Source organism: Coffea arabica, chromosome 6c, assembly GCF_036785885.1.
Source record: "Coffea arabica cultivar ET-39 chromosome 6c, Coffea Arabica ET-39 HiFi, whole genome shotgun sequence".
Taxonomy (NCBI): domain Eukaryota; kingdom Viridiplantae; phylum Streptophyta; class Magnoliopsida; order Gentianales; family Rubiaceae; genus Coffea; species Coffea arabica.
Genome location: NC_092320.1, coordinates 18,496,742 through 18,513,780, shown reverse-complemented (window position 1 = coordinate 18,513,780; position 17,039 = coordinate 18,496,742). Strand labels below are relative to the sequence as shown.

Sequence of the window (17,039 nt, the reverse complement as noted above, 5' to 3'; positions counted from 1 at the left end):
TGATTTTGGATTACTATTTTTTCAAATATTTTTGTTTGCTTTTACATCTAGATTTTTATACTCCTAACATTCAAAAAACTTAAAATTTAAAATCTACCAAAGAGTTACTTTAGTTGATTCTAATTGTACTCTATAATCATGTTCATAATCAATTTTTTTTTGTAAAATTTAAAACAAACAAGAACAAGCCTTTAATGGATTTGAGATACCTATAAACTAGCAATTCACATGTTTTAAAAAGCAATAAATTAAATCATACACAAGTTAAAGATTAACTCGATACCTCTTCATGGCCAATTCTTAATCTTTAATTTTTTGTAATCATAAATTAAGGCTCCATTGACCCAAAATAATAATAATATTTCCATTAAATTGAAATAGGTAAAATTAAGCAGACTGCAATTAGCCCAAATATGACTTTTGACTCTGGGACTCCGTCTCAGTCTGGCTCTATAAAAATGCCCCACAGGCCACAAGGCTTCAAAGCACAGCATCAACATTTGACAACAAAACCAAAACCAAGAAAACTCTCCATTCTAATCTCAGAAAAATCTCCCCAGGAATTTGATGGCTGGTCTCCAATACAACTTCTTCCCAACTGATTTCTTCTTTCCAAAGACAGTTACCAGAGACAGCAATCCCCAGCAAGTTCTTTTGACAACAACAAATGATCATGAAACTGAAGATACAGCTCAACCAAAACAGCTCATGATCAGCAGCAACAGCACCAGGGTTCTGAAGGCAATTCCTTCTTCATCATCACTGGCCTTGGCTCCAATTCGTAAACAGAATCAAGAAGCACCATCTCAGTAAGCTTGCACGTCAGAAGAGTTGCTGGAACATTTGATCTTTAAGCATAACTGTTGCAATTATCTTCTTGTTAGCTTTCTGCTCTCTTGATTAGTACTTGACCCGTTAAAGAGTTTCAGAGGCCATATAGTTTTGTGAAGGGTTCTTAAAATCGCTCAGATGATGAAGGATATCATGTTTTATGCAAATTCGGCTAATTTGATCGTGAATGATTTCTATCAGATTCTGTTTCTTTCCTTGATGATAGCGGATATAGAGATGAAAACGGTTTACCAGCATGAGTATTTTCCGGGGAAGAATTTTGCTGGCGTGATCCATCCTACTTCAGCCAGAATTTTTTTTGGCTTATCTTGACGAATTCTGGATTGGATTTTATTTTCTCCACTTGGTTATACCTATATAAAAGATCAGATGAGTCCGGATCGTATGCGATTTCATTACTCTTCTGAATCAATAACTAAATCCCCTGTTTGAAAAACTAACAGGCAGACTAGTAAGTTTGATTGCCCGTTTTTCTTTTTTCTACCGAATCAATATACGAAATACTTTTTTTCCATTGAATATATACAATCTGTATTTTCAAAGTTTGAAGTATGAAGTATGTGTTGTGTTAATACACAATGTCGCTTTTAAAATTTCCATTTACAACTCCGATTGTGAGGGTAAAATCGCCCCAACGAGGCCAAAATAAATCCCTAATGCTCTGATTGCTGTTATCTCATGCCTGATTTAAATACGAACATTATTTCATGCCCAACTTAAAACAAGAGTTGTAACAAGAAAAAAAAAAAAAAAAGAGTTACCATATCATCTTTATCCCATGTTAGTTATTAATTAACTTTCAAAAGATTTAACTACTATAACTCTTTTCCTCTTTATACTTCATAATTCACATTAAAATTCTTTTATTAAAATGAATTTTGAATCTGTATATAGACATGTCAATTGGGTTGGGCGGCCTGAGCTCAACCTGCTCGACCCTAATTGTAGCATGGTGAGCCCCATGCAGTGTGAGCTAAATTAAGTATGGATCAAAATATTTTGCTGAACTCAACCCACATAATACTTGGCCCGAACACTATGGGCCTGTTGGCAAATAAGTTTTTGACCAAGCTTATTTTCTATCATTTTTTTAAACAATTTTAGCTACAGTAATTTTAAAAAATTTTAAAATTTATAACTTACACGCTTTAAGATATCCAAAATACATAAAAAAAATTTTTCTATTTTCTTTCTCTTCTTTCACCTCAACCCACCACCACCTTTGGCACCGGCCACCTCTTTTTGATCTTTCTTTTTCTTTTTTCTCTCCCATCTCTCCCTCGACCAGATTGTACAACGGAGGAGGGGAAGGGTGGAGAGGGAGGGGGGAAGGAGAGGGAGAGGTGGTGGGGAGGAGAGGGGGAGAGAGAAAAGGCAAAATATAAAAATTTCTGTTGCTGCTTCATCCAGCAGAGGAAAGGGGGAGATGGCGGGGGAGGGAAGAGTGAGGGGGAAGAGGGAGAAGAGGGATGGCGGGGAGGAGAGGGGGAGAGAGAAAAAACAAAAAAAAAATAAAATTCTGTGGCTGCTTCATTCGGTAGTGGGAAAGAGAGGTGGCAAGGGAGGGAAGGGGGAGGGGGAAGGGAGAAGAAGAAGAGAGGAAAGAAAAGAAAAAAGAAAGAAAGAAAAAAAAGTTTTTCATCTTACAAAATTTTTCTACAATTTCTAGAGTGAAATATAGTAAAGTATTAAACAGCCATCCAAAAAACTTGGGGCCTGTTTGGAAAATAGGTTTTTGCCTAAGTTTGTCTCCTACGAGTTTTTTATTAACTTTAACTACAGTAATCACAGAAAATTTCTCAAAATTTTTTACCTACACACTTCAAAATACCTATGTCAGCATATACCTGAGAATATGGAATTTTATTGTAGAGATGTGACCGTTTGAATTGCAATATATTATAGAGATGTGATATATATAAATAAAAAAATGATTGAAAATGTGTTTGAGAAAATTTTTATGTGAAAACTTGCAATCCAAATATGGGTATCTCAAATCACAAATAATTTCCCAGTCTTCACCTGCAATATTTGAGCTTGATTAAAAGGTGGCGTATGTAGTCTAGCATTATTCTTGCTAATGCTCAATATGACTAATTTTTTTTCCTAGCAGGGGAGGCTCCGACTTAAGAAGTGAAGATGGGAAAGGGAGATTTGGATCTAGAGCCTCTAAATCCGAGCATCTCAACCTACAAAATGAACTAGTTTACCACAAAATTATTGTAAAAATACGAAATCATATTTATTGTCCTATTATAGTTAAGTACTTTTTCTCGATTTGTCTTAAATTTTAATAAGATACTAACATCTGGAACCCTGTTAATTAATGCTCTACCCCTGAACTTTCAATCCCAATAATATTGTAGAACCAACTCCAAAAGGCAGAGTTTGAATTTGAATTTATCATACAAGATGCAGTTATTAGAGTAGAAGGACAGTTATTTCTCCATGAGAGGGTGTTAAAAACAGGAGACACCTTTGGAATCCTTTTCTTTCACTCCTTTTTTTTTTTTTCATGCATTTGTGAATCATACAAAATTGTGGAAGTACAACAAATGTAATTGACAAAAAGCATTTTTAAACCTATTTCTATATTATTTTCATGAAGGGCATAATTGTCCATTTTTGTTTTAGCATGTGCATTTTTGCAATTTCAAGCTCATTAATTATTTGGCTTACAAGTTTAATTGTATCAAGCTGGGAAAACATTGAAAGTTTAGAGTGGTGATTACTTCAATTGAACTTTGAGGGGGCCAATTGAGGAAGAGAATTTTTGAAGGGGCGTTTTGTAACTACCCCTTAAAATTTTGGAAGTAGGCGTTTTGGTTGATGACATGTTGTCTGCTAACCAGAAAGATATGATAGTTTAGTTCAACTTGGTCGACATGTGTGAAAGTCTTTATTTAGACTTGGCATTATAACTTTTCTAGGACAATTTGAGATTAGAATTAAAATGTTATCGGTATATTTTGCTTTTTTATTCAATAATTTTGGAGTCTCTCTTTGTAGGCGTGCTAAAAGGTCGCTCAAAACAGGGAAAAAAAAAGGCTAAATATTCAGGTGACATGAATGAGAGTAAATATTATATATGCAATTTATTACAACTTTTCAGGGGAAAAGCTTTCGTAGTTTTAGATTTTCTCATAATTATAAAGAGCCAAAATAAAAACTTTGGTAATTTTGCTTAAAAAATAAGAAAGAAGGAAAGAAAAAAAAAACAATCTTATGATCATCAACATTTTTATTCGACTCAAGAACCATAGTACCATCGCAATAATCCATCTAAAATGAGACACATTACCTCGAAAAACACAAGATTTCTCCCACTTAAGTAATATCGTTAACAAAGGTGAGAATTTTTTTATATTTAAATGGGATAAATTTTATATTTTATGAATTAAAGTGGGGAAGATTTTATTTTTTAGGGATTAAAGTAAATGGACCACTTTAGTCCCTAAAATGTAAGATTCCCCGCCCCCCTCTCCCCAAGTAAAATCGTTGTTAGAAGTAGCACAAATTTTATGCTTACTGAAATAAATTTTATACTTTAGGAATTAAAGCAAGATAGATTTTATACTTAAGGGATTCAAGTGCCCCATAGAAACCAAAGTAAAAATTCAGGCATTGAAGGGTGGAAAGTGAAATTAACCCAGAATTACATGTGATGAGTAAACTAAAAAAGTTTAAATAACTCTTCAATGACCTACAACTCTTTTTTTTTTTTTTGATAATATGACCCACAACTAATTAAAGTACTATACTTTTTGGGAAAAAAAAATCTCATTAAGCGGACTACTAGATTGAGAATTTTTATATATGAATTAGTGTGGTGCATTGAAGTTGCTACCATGTCTTGTTTGTGAAAACTGAAGGTTCCTGCTTTTCTCCTTCTATCATGATCAACGAGCCACCAAAAGAACAATAAAATTAAGCTCGTGTTACACGAGATCATTTTTGTAACACTTTTAATCATCTGCGTGCATGTGGTGTATTGGAGCGCAGGCCAGCAATCATTGTCAGATCAATCATTCTTAAATGGTATAATATTTTTTAAATATTTTGTAAGTCTAAATAAACTGCTTATATATCTTCGTAACAAAGATGTGATATTCTGTTATTGTTTACATGAATTCCATGCATAATAATTATGTCTCTGTTGTGATGTTTTATATGTAGTTCATATAAAATTATATCTCATTCAAAAAATATTATACTATGCAGGACGATTGTCACTGATAACCCATCTATGGTCTTGGTCCAGGGTTTTTTTTTTTTTTTTTTTTGTGGCAATGGTAAAATTTCTGTAACCTAATCTAGGGAGAAAGGGAGGGGATTCAATATGAGCAGAGACTTCGTTCAAGGAAGCCAATTAAGGCACAATTCAAGAAACTACTTATAAAATTGGCCCGGTGTACTGGTTTAGCCACAATTCAAGAAACTGCCCGGTACTAGTGTCGTCAGATATTTCCTGTTGAACTTTGCAATGCCATTAGGTTGAAAGGTCAATATTGATCAATAGAACACAGTGTTGGGTTGGACTTCAAAATGGCAAGGATCGAATCAAAGTTTACGTGCACAATAACAACGAGGAAAATTGGGATCACCAGTTTTAATTGCTTCATCAAAACAAATATGAACTCTTCCAACGCCTTTAATTTTTTAACTTTCTTTTTTGAAAAAAAATACTATCAATTGTAAGTTAGATCTCATCTGGGCTCATCAACATGAGCAAGTTAAAAATAACAATTGAAAGGATCTCATGGAGGTCTTCAAATCCACCAACAACTGACAAATTTTTTGCCTAGAGATTTTTTATGAACTTAATTATACTTTTCACTCTGTTTAGTGAATTCCTTTGCTAGAGTTGTCTAGATATAAACAAGACAAATGGAATTTAATTACTGCCTTAAACGTTCTTTACTCTTAATATGTCATCACATATTTTTTACTCTTAATATTTTTTTTTACCTTTTTTCCTTTTGTCTGGCAAAACAAGTTCATCCTATTTGTTTTAAGCAAACAGGGACTGGCCCCATGTGGCTGGACTTTGGATTGAGTCTGGCTCTCTCTCTATATATTTCAGGAGGGCTCTATGCATATGTGAGGAGGGGCTGTAAACCGTTGAGATAGCTAAGGAGCCTTGAAAGCAGGGCAGTTACAATATCTATTCTCCTTAGCCTAATTCTCTACTTCTTCCAAGAACCAAAAATCACTCTATCAAAAAAGGTTCATGGCTCGTCAAATGTACAACTTCTTCCCAACTGATTTCTTCTTTCCTCCTCCTCAAAAGACAGTTGCTAGAGATCATAGCAATCTTATGGTCAAAACCCTTACAAATAACCATGAAACTGAAGAGATTGCTCAAGTCAAACAGCTCAAGACCATTGTATCAAGTAATCCCTCATCATCGTTGGCCTTGGTTCCAATTGGCAAGAAAAAACAAGATACACCCGAGTAAGCCAGTCTCCGGATGAAACTAGTAGTGGATTTGCAGGAGTTATTGTCAAAGATCTTCCATAATATTCTAATGATATATATAAACTGTTTAAATTTCCTTATGTTGTCATTTTTTCTTTTGCTTTTTATCCTCGTACTCCTCCTCACAGCCTTCCTATCCCTAACTGTCAGATAAATGATGTGAATCTTAAACTCGACTGTGGGGAAGACTCTAAGGCTCATTCTATTATCTTTCTTCTAGTTTGGTTGTAATTAAATGTGTATCGAATAAAGTTACGTCCGAACTTCCTGTTCCTCCTCCCCCTCTCCACCAAAAAAAAAAAAAAAAGGGAATAAAGTTGTAGCATTTCATGAGTAGTTATGGTTACAATTGATCAATTCTCGTTTGAGCAAATCTTTAAATTGATTAGGTGTACCAAGCTTACTAGGTAATTCTTGTGCATAGTTGCAAGAGATCTGAAATTATTAGGATGCCCTTCACTTCGAAAACAAAAGGCTAGTCAAACAACTTTTTAAACTTAAAGCATTCCATTACAAGGCTAGCAAATTCATCAAAATTGCTAGAACATAATCAAGTCCACTAAATTGCACCCGTCATACTGGTCCTACTCTTAGCAATTGGCATTAAGCGCAACCAAAGTTCAGAATATAATCAATGGAGGTTGAGGGTAAGGTACGCATTAACTGTTTTTTTGTTTCAACAATCTTGTTTTTTTTTTTTTTTGGTAAAACCATTTAGCAGTTGTCTCTAGATTTGCACTTCTGTGTGTGTGTGTGTGTGTGTTTTTTTTTTTTCCTTTTTCCTAAGGTTAGATTTGCACTTCTGTTAAATTGGGTGAATTCCTTTTATCCGTAGAGTACAACATTTTGATCAATAGAGAAGCCATTTGAGGGAATGGAGCGTTAGATATGTTTTTTTGGATACACTTTCAGTTTTTTTTTTAATCTGGCGTCTAATATTACCCAAAAAAAAAAATAAAGTCATTTTCGGTAAAAATACCCCGAAATCATCTAATATGGTTGAAGTTCATAGTTAAAAGTCACAAGCATACTTCCGACTTAAAGGAATGGTCAGGAACCATAAGAAAGATGTTCTCTAGAAGAAAAAAAAATTCAACCATTATAATTTTTAGTCTTGAAAAAACCAGACATTCTACTAAAAATATGGTAGGAAAAGGTAGTGCCAATAATTTTCCAAGTTGTATACTACATCTGGTTCAGAAAAATGTCAAGAGAAATTGATAATGCTAATATCTACTAAATCATACCTTATTCAAAGATGTACAACAATTATGCAACTACTATATTGGTCCAAACAAAAGTGAACATATTCGAGCACTAGTACGTTGAAACTTTTCTCTACTGAGAGTGACACATAAAGCTTAGAAAGTGGCAGTTATAAGTTATAACAGAGCCCTGAAAATTCAAGGGCATTTTGGCCCTCCTCTTTTGGTCTTCCAGTTGTTGTAGCAAGGGCAGAACTGTTTGTTCCCATAAGTGCCTGGGGGCACACACAAGCACTTTGCACAACATTTCTGGCAGAAAAACATGCACGGCTTCTTGAATGCTGTTTTTGAACATCTGTATGTGCACCTTGGAGAACACTCTGCAAACCAAATGAATAATTCATGTAGTCAGTCAGGTTTCAGTGGTACTCGTTAATACACCTAAAACACATTCAATTTATCATATAAATGCGTTCATTGACAATTATTGCCGTTCCTTTCATCTATACATTTTTTTCAATTAAACCCTACTTTTTTAATAAACGCCTAAACTCCAAAGTTCATTGGGCACTTGTTAATACCTGTGCTACTATGCATTTTTTTCTTCTTTTTTTTTTTTTTGGGAGTTGGGATTTCACAATGCTTCTTTTTTGCTCCATTTCCTGCTTTTTGTCTGTTTGGGTTTATGGACGTCACGAGTTATAGTAAAAAGTGAAAATTTGGCTTCCAAGTGGCACATTCTCCGAGGAAAAATTGGTGCAGGAAAGTGCATGTTCTCTAGCCTTTTCTTAAACTTTACAACTAACATGCATGTCACTGTTCTTACCTTGAGGATGAAGACTGCCAGGAGTTATACCATGCTGGTCACACAAATAGCAAGATTGAAACAAGATTAGAAACATGATAAAGAGAGGCAATTTCAAAATTGTGGTTGAGATTTTCTTAATTAATGTGTCTCACTGTTGGAAAGAGGCCTGAAGGCTGAGGTTGAGGACTTGGAGATGGAGACTCAGTAATCATCCCCTGTAGTCAAATTGAACATCAGCATCATGTCTAAATTTACATCTACATTTTAACTTGAAAATAATCTGAAGCATGAAATTTGCATGCAATGCTATTGTTTGTATTCAAGTGCGGGATTCCAAGTCCAGTGCTTGGACATGCATTTCATATAATGTAGCAGTATAGCTCAAAGGGATGTGCAGAGACACAGGAATGAAGAGAATTCTTGCTTACATGGTTTCTTGATATCAGTAGAAACAACATTAAAACATGAATAGTTACATTGCTGCTAAGATTCTTCGCCATTGCTTCTCATACAGAGTGGAGAAGAAACTTAGCCACCTTATCTATATACGAGAGAAAGGAAGAGAGAATTGTGTTGAAAGTGATCAGTTGATGTAAAGAATGTGAATGGAGTGTATATATATATATATATATATACACTGAAAAGTTTGGAGACCTTCACATACTACTGCTAGTTTGTTTCACGGATTGCCTGTGAAATAAATTTCTGATTTTACCAGATAGTAATAAACTAATCCCTTTGTTCATATAATCCAAAATGACATTCAAATATGTGGAGCAACTTTGTCGCAAATAAGACAACCCCCAATTCTCCAAAATTCGCACTAAAATCAATATTAGATTCATTTCCTTTAGCTATCAAGAACAATCATTGATATGGAATCACAGAGTCGAACTGAATCTGTGAATGCATCATTAAGTTGGAAGGCCGAACTTGACTAATTCGCCCTGACACACATATTACGGAACCAACTGGTAAGTTAATGACCTTAACTCAATAAGAAGGCTAAAATGTTAAAAGTCATAAAAAAAAAAAAGTATATATAACCTAAAATACTAACAAAATGGCTTTGTGAGCAAAATGGTCATTATTTAGGACAAACCTAATCGTTTTTTCAGCACAAGCAAAGGTGGGAATCTATTCATACTTGGCTTATATTCTGCCACATGTCTAGTCCTCATCTCGGAGATGATCAAAAAGCCTTTCATGGTGTGAGTAATTGTTCTTGCAACATCAAATCTATATTGCATAAAAAATAGTGTATAAACCTCGATATTTCTTGCAAAAAATGGCTGCAAAATAATTCATTTTTCATAATTTCATCCTTAACTAATCAAACAAAAGTTAAACATGCTTGGACATTCATTCATTCTTTATCTTGAAGGTTTAAGTTCACATAATACATAGAAGGTAAATAACAAAATCAACTTCCAGAGCTACAGGAGGGGGGAACAAAGTGTTTACTGCAGACCATACAATTTAAAACCGGAAGTAGTTCAGAGAGTAACACATTCAATCCTAAGGCTACCCTCTAAAGTTCCATAAGCCTCTGATCATCCATGTGAAAGCAGGCTTGACAACGATACGAGGCTCTTCACATGTGGATTCACATGTGGGTTCTATTATGATTTGGAGGTTTTCTCGAACCCCAACAGATAGAACTATACCAGAACTTGCCATGTATACGACACAGACTCAAGTGGCTAACTTTGTCTTCATACACAGATGGAGAACTGTAACATACCTTTCAATCTATATGATCCTTTTCCCGTGAACCATATATACCTTTTCTTTTGCACTTTGATGTGTGATGTGTGACTGTTATCTTCTTGCAACATTGGAAATCATGTAAGACCCAGATTCAGACAAAAAAGATAAGAGGAAACTGTACGTCTTGTGAGCCATTAGAAGTTAGAACAGGTGGACATGATTGTTTCCTTCAGCAACTTAATTATATGGTCCAAGGAAAGGGTTATAAGGTTAGAACCTAGACCGTTAATTGATGTCTTACCATCTAAGAGCTCCAAATTAACCAAATTAAGCCAAATCAAAATAGTCTAGATTGCAATTTTTTCCTTTCTAGGCAAAGTTTTGTAGTGTCTGACATCATAATTTTAGTCCCTAGGATGTAAAATGTGCCTTGATTTCAAGTGTCAAGTTTTGCAGTATCTAACAAGGCCTTAGTCAAGTGCCAAGGTTGAAGCTCCAATTTTTAAAGGTTCTGGTTCATATTTCACAAGCTGCAAGTTTCTTCGGGTTTTGTCCAACAAGGATTTGTTGTAATTTATACGATTAATAATTTATTGTATTGATTCCATAATTGTGGGTTGTATTATATGTGTAATCACAGAGCATAATTAGTGCCTATTTGGGATTGTGAGGGCTTATCCAATAGCACTTCATTTAGTATAGCTTTCGATAAAAGTATTTATTAAATATGGAAAAAATGCGCTTTTCATCCCTATTGTTTGGGATGTTGGACAATTTCATCCCTAAAGTTTCATGTAAACACATTTCATCCTCATAGATTCATAAATTTGACTAATTAAGGACAATTGATGGATTGTCAAGCAATTTGAATGAAACATGATCACTTGACCATATCATGCCCGTTTGTAAAATACAAAAAATATTGGATCAACAAAAACCTCAAATATCGTTTTTAATTCACTTTCTTATTTTACAAAAAAACTAAGAAATTTTCAACCACCATTACTCTCGTCTTAATCATAAATTGAACAAAAAGATCAAGAGGAAACAAAGTTGTGGTGAAGAAACAAACCCATTATAGCCAATTGGAGAAAATTTTTAAACAATCCCATCACTACCAATTGGAGGAAAATATTAACGTGAAAGAAAGAATTGTTTAGATTGTCATTTATTTGCAAAATTTTGTTTTGTTGTATCATATACATGTTTTTCAAACTGTCTATCAATCATCCAAATTTATTTTTCTCTCACATACATCATATCACAAATTTAAAAAAAAAAACTCTTATCCGAACACACTCATTATTATTTATGGAATTTAATCAATGATCGAATTAAGTATTAACAATGCAATTATTAACTGGACATGCGAGTCATTTGATGATATTCGATCCAAATTGGTTAGCAATCATTCAATTATCCTCAATTGTTCAAATTTATGAAACTATGAGGATGAAATGTGTTTGCATAAAACTTTACGGATGAAATTGGTTAAAATTACAAAACTATGAGGATGAAGTATATTTTGACTGAAATTTTGAGGGCTAAATTGTCCAACACCCCAAACATTGGAGATAAAAAGTGCATTTTCCCTATTAAAAATTTAATAAAATGTGCATAAGTGTTTTTGAATTTTTGAAATGTAATTAATTATCTCTTTAGTTAGTTCAAATTTATGACGAAATTATCAAAGTCTATTTTTATTTTTTGAAACATATAAAAGCACTAACTTTTAGCTTTTGCCAAAAGTGCTTTTCAAAATTCCTAATGTTTGGATTGTAAATTATTTGAGATAATTTTGTGAAAAAGTACCGTAGCACTTTTTTTGATATAATGTATGTGAGATAAAAAGGTGATTGGAAAATGTGTTGATGATGCAAGCAAATCAGTGCGTGTAAATAAGGTGTAAATAAAATGAAATAATCTTCAATCCAAACACAAACAAGAGCTCCGGAATCCCATATAGGCTCTCAATTTCTTATTTTTCTAAAGTTTGTCAGTGCAAAAAAGATTGAAATTTAAATAGCCGATTACTCATGATTGAACTCAAACTTGGTTCATGCCTAAGGGCAATCATTTCTCTTTTCTTAAAGGATGATTCCATTGTCATCAACTCATCATCTCCGTTGGCGCCCCACTCTTTTTTCTTTTTATTTTCTCTATTATTTGAAACGAAAATCTCTCTTTGCTGCCTGTACATTAAATCTCGCATTTTCCTAGTTTTCTTAGTTTTCTTTCTCCCTAGCTATTTTATCCCAAAACTCATAAACCGAGAAAATCTCTCAAAATTCCTTCATGAGTGAAATTCAACTTAAATTTCAGTTGCATGACATAATAGACGAGGGATTCTAAAAGAGAAAGTTGCACCATCACAGAGTAAAAGGAGTGCTTTGCCAAATTTCAATTTACCGGTTAGCTTTGAATTGAAGCCTGCTTCGTAAGTAGAATAATTAATAATTCGTTGAGTTGGGCCGTCAAAGAATCTCACAAAGGAATCTTAGCTTAACTAGTTGTCGAAATGGGCTTGTTCACGGCAAAAAAGTTTTTGGCCCAGTTTATCTGTTACAGGTTTTTTAATAATTTTTAGTTACAGTAATCTCAAAAAACTTTTTAAAATTTTTAAATTATATATTTCAAAATATTCAAAAATTTACACACTTAAAAATTTTTCTTACAACTTTTACAATAGATTACAGTAAAATTTTAGACAAACACCTAAAAAACTCATTTGTCAAATGGAGCCATAGTTTCTGAAGTTGAAGATTATATCAACATTAAGAATTAGGGAATCCATACGTGTGGGTTGGATTAGAGATCTGACTTATTATGATTACACCTAAGAGACATTTGTGTAAGTTAGTTGTATTATTGAAAATTTAATTTTAATGAGGATTTTAGGACTTTTTAAACGTGTAACTTTTATAGTTTTAGTTCTTACACATATCCAGTTTCTTGCATTTGTCAATATTGTCCTCGGGGAAAAAAAGAATCGAAATCTAATTAGCCAATTACTCATTATTGAACTCAAAATTGGTCAAGGGTCTCACCTTAAACGAATATTCAATTGTCATCATCTCCCTTGGCGCCCTACTGTATTTGTTCTACCTCTACAATAAATCTTACAATTCCCTACTTTTCTTTTAGGATTAACTTTTTACAGACTTAAATTGCAGTGATTTTTATACACTAGCAGTTATAGATATATGTTACATGTACATGATTTGAATTTCAAATTTGAATTCATATTATGTAACATGATTTTAAAAAAATAATTATACATTGACAGTGTATAAAAACAATTACTTTTTTTAACCTAACTTTTTTAGGATAAATTTTATATGCACTGTCGATGGCTATACTAGCAAGTCAATATGCATATCAGATGAGCAAATTTTAAAATTCAACTCCAAATTAAGATGATGTTGGTATATACTGTAGGAGGACCGTTGATGTATATACTATCAGTGTATATAAAATTAATCCTTTTTTTTTTCACAAAACTCTTAAACAAAGAAAAACACTCCAAATTCCTTCAAGAGACACTCCTTTATTTTATTCGAATATTTAGTTATAATTCAGCTCAAATTCCAGAATAAGTTGCACTATCACAATAAATAGAGGCGGGTGCTTTTGTCAAATTGGAACTTTCAAGACAGCTTAAATCCTGCGTTAGCGTCACATGCTTGAATGAATTCGTGAGTTGGGCCTCAGACTATCATCGACACTTCCAGTCCAAGTTACACTATTAAGTATTATAGCTGGGCTTTTGTCATTTAACACACATCAAAATGTTAACTCTTAAACTAGTTGAAATTTTTCAGCGCCTTCCCTTAGCAGTTTGATAATTTAAATTGGCCCATTTTGTGACAGTCAACCCAAACAAACATTGCGCATGATTTGGTTTGGGATTAGCCTGAAGGGCACAAGTGTGTTTAGATTGAATTACTTGAAAAATTTATTGAAATTATGCTTTGAGGGAGATTATCAACCAACTTTCTACCCTTTTTTAAAATGGAAGAAGCACTGTCCCAACAAAATTATTGAATAGCCCAAATTTGAAACTTCTGTATTTAGCTTGCTCCGTAAAATTGATAATCCTCTAAAATTTCAAATATTCAAACTCAAGACGGCAAAATAATGGCTAAAAAAACTCACTGTAACTTATTGTAATTTTTTCATAAAAACTTTTGGACATTTGAATGTTTGGGGAATGGTTTAGAAACTTTTTTAATTTTTTTGTTCACTCTTTTCCTCCCCCATCCTTACCCCTCCCCACCAAACCCCCTATCTTCTCTCTCCCAGTGCTACTAGCACCACCCCTCCTTTCACTTCCCTCTTTTTTTTTTTTGGCCCTTCATCCTCCCTATTTCTCCTTTTCCTTTCTGCTTCCCTCTTCTTCGTCTTCCTCTCTTCCCCTACTACTCCCTCTCTCCTCGTCCCGTTCACCCCACCTCTCTCCCCTTCTCTGTGTTTTCTTCTTTTTTTTTCAAATTAATTCTAATTGTCATTGTAATTAGCACACATTTTTTCATGAAAAGGAGAAAAATAAAGATAAACAAATGAAAGATTGGATGTGAATGAAAATGGAACTTTCAAAATAAATAGAAGAAGTTGATAATGATTCTTTTTTGTTGGATGTTAATTTTTTTTATTTGAAAACCAAAAATTGAATGGTATTTTTGTTAGTTTTGAACTCTATATATTTTTAATTTTTTTTACTTTAGTTCTTTACTGTATGTTTAGAAAAATACCCATGGATATTCATTGAATACTCAAACCCATTGTTGGGCTTATGTTTTATCCCAAATCCAACAAATAAACTATTAGTGGGATAAAACCCAAATCCAACACCTATGAGAGTTAAGAGTCTGGATTTGGATCTAACTAAATTTAATGGATTTGGATTTGGATCAAAAGAATTAACTCATACCCTACCTATTGACATGTCTAACTGCAATGGCGGTGGGATGAGGTAAGGTGGAAGTGGAAATAGTTAGGGAGGGCGGTGGTTGAAAAGGGAGATGGATTGTGTTTTTGAGTATTTTGGGGTGTGTTTTTATAAAAACTTAGGGTATTTTTATAAGTTCTTGCAGCTAAAATTAGAAAAAAAATTTGTTTAAAACAAATGAGTAAAAAACATGGGTTCCAAATACACCTAATATACCGAGTAAAGTACATGAAAATGTAACAAGATAAAAATCTATAAATGGTCCCTAAACATTTTCTTTTCTTTCATTTTGCTGCAAATTTGCAATCCTTAGCACTTACATCATTCCTTTTCAAGATTAATTAAAGAGCTAAAAAACTGCCAAAAAGAATTTAGTATAGCTTTCTACGCTAATTCTCAGTAGCAAACTAATCAAAGAGCCAAAAGTTAGGCCATACGGACGGGCCTCTTAATTTTTAGGTAGGGAAAAGAAAGTAGCTCAAAATTTTGTCCTTTTCTTATAAATTACTGGCCCTATCGATATCGGACACCTTTCGTCAATCTTTTCTCACCAAACTAACTTGTCAATATACGATTTTAGGGGCAATTAAGCCTAAACAGATATACATAGCGCTACGTGAAAAGGAATAAAAAAAATTAAATTCGTATTTAGATATCCGAATCCAACTGCCAAAAGGATATGCTCATAATTTTACGCGCTAAGGCATCAAGAAAACAGCTGGGAAAATATAACAGGAAACACATTTCCTACTTGAACTCGGAAACCCTTTACTTGTATAAATCCAGATCCTGAATTTCATCAGATTACCCAATCAAAAATCTAGAGCAGGGTTTCATTTGTTCTTGACTTATCAAGATGAAGAAGATGAGAGCAACTAAAAGAAGAAAATTGGTGCAAGCTCCCATTCACGATGGAGTTCTTAATGAATGCCGGTACCCCAGAAAAGGGTTGAAGATGGAGGCTGCGTCATCTTACATTCCCAAAGACAACGAGGAAAAGCCCTTAGGAGAAGATGCCTGCTTCATCTGTGAAGAAACGCAGACCATTGGGGTGGCAGATGGGGTGGGGAGTTGGGGGAAAAAGGGCATAGATGCCGGCGAATACGCGAGAGAGCTGATGAATAATGCATCCTTTTCGGTTCTTGAACAGGCGGAGGAGGAGGGTTCTGTTTGTCCCTTGCAAGTGTTGCATGAAGCTTACTGGATGACTAAGGCAAAAGGGTCATCCACTGCATGCATTGTGACCCTAAAGGAAGATTTCTTGCATGCTGTGAATATCGGAGACAGTGGTTTCTTGGTGATCAAGAAAGGGAAAGCTGTGTTCCAGTCGCCCGCCATGCAGAAGCGGTTTAACTGTCCGTATCAGCTTGGAAACGAGAGGGATACTCCGGATTCGGCCCAAGAATTCAAGGTTGATGTGGAGCATGATGATGTTTTGGTGGTGGGAACTGATGGTTTGTTTGATAACTTGTTTCCTCACCAGATAGGGTCTATAGTGCATAATTGTGTGGAAGGGAAGTTGTCGCCTAAGATGATGGCTAGTCTTATAGCAGAACTTGCTTGGTATCATTCTCTTCAGAAGGATCGTTCAACTCCCTACACCAAGTCTGCCATGGAAGTGGGACTGGTTCAGGAGAATTATTTGGGAGGCAAGTATGATGATGTTACTGTAGCTGTTGCTAAGATTGTATAGAGATCTTCATGGTCGACCAACATCAAAAGGATCAGTTGTTTTCTAAGTTATCATGAGTTCATCACTTGCAGTGTTTCTTGCGGCTCTGAAGGACTAGTAATTAAACAGAGTTCTGTGATTTGTTGAGTGTTTTTGTACACATGATATGTTGCTGCTGCAATTTGTTCATTAGGGTTATTTCCTTTTGCAACTTCTCTTGGAGAAAGACGAAAAGGTACTGCTAAAATTTCCAACTTCCTGAAAAACCCAAATTACTTATTATTGCCATTTGCTAATAACAATAATCTGATTTTCCTACCAAGATCAAGCCAGTGCCATGCAGACAACATAGGCACATGAATCGCG

General features: G+C 34.2%; 2 protein-coding genes and 1 long non-coding RNA gene across 3 annotated transcripts; 2 read left to right on the top strand and 1 right to left on the bottom strand.

Annotated features, from left to right (window-relative positions):
* Positions 1 to 341: 341 nt before the first annotated feature.
* On the top strand, positions 342 to 3,485 carry LOC140008536 (uncharacterized). The gene is made up of 2 exons (XR_011815955.1): positions 342 to 1,303; positions 2,966 to 3,485. It is a non-coding gene; the product is annotated as an uncharacterized lncRNA (long non-coding RNA).
* Positions 3,486 to 7,547: 4,062 nt separating this feature from the next.
* On the bottom strand, positions 7,548 to 8,949 carry LOC113692492 (protein GAST1-like). The gene is made up of 4 exons (XM_027210906.2): positions 8,772 to 8,949; positions 8,496 to 8,558; positions 8,362 to 8,395; positions 7,548 to 7,915 (listed from the first exon to the last, which is right to left on the bottom strand). Exons 1-4 carry the CDS (start codon positions 8,841 to 8,843, stop codon positions 7,734 to 7,736), a joined length of 351 nt encoding a protein of 116 aa, XP_027066707.1. The 5' UTR covers positions 8,844 to 8,949; the 3' UTR covers positions 7,548 to 7,733.
* Positions 8,950 to 15,956: 7,007 nt separating this feature from the next.
* On the top strand, positions 15,957 to 16,694 carry LOC113693088 (probable protein phosphatase 2C 80). Its single transcript, XM_027211668.1, has one exon. The coding sequence runs from the start codon at positions 15,957 to 15,959 to the stop codon at positions 16,692 to 16,694; it is 738 nt and encodes a 245-aa protein (XP_027067469.1).
* The last annotated feature ends 345 nt before the right edge of the window (positions 16,695 to 17,039 follow it).

Excerpts from the sequence above, each read along its gene's own strand:
- LOC113693088 (XM_027211668.1), top strand. The coding sequence starts at position 15,957 with ATGGAGGCTGCGTCATCTTACATTCCCAAAGACAACGAGGAAAAGCCC.
- LOC113692492 (XM_027210906.2), bottom strand. The coding sequence starts at position 8,843 with ATGGCGAAGAATCTTAGCAGCAATGTAACTATTCATGTTTTAATGTTG. Across the intron at positions 8,559-8,771 it reads TACTGATATCAAGAAACCAT|GGGATGATTACTGAGTCTCC; the intron begins GTAAGCAAGAAT and ends ATTTGACTACAG. Across the intron at positions 8,396-8,495 it reads CTTCAGGCCTCTTTCCAACA|CATGGTATAACTCCTGGCAG; the intron begins GTGAGACACATT and ends TTGTGTGACCAG.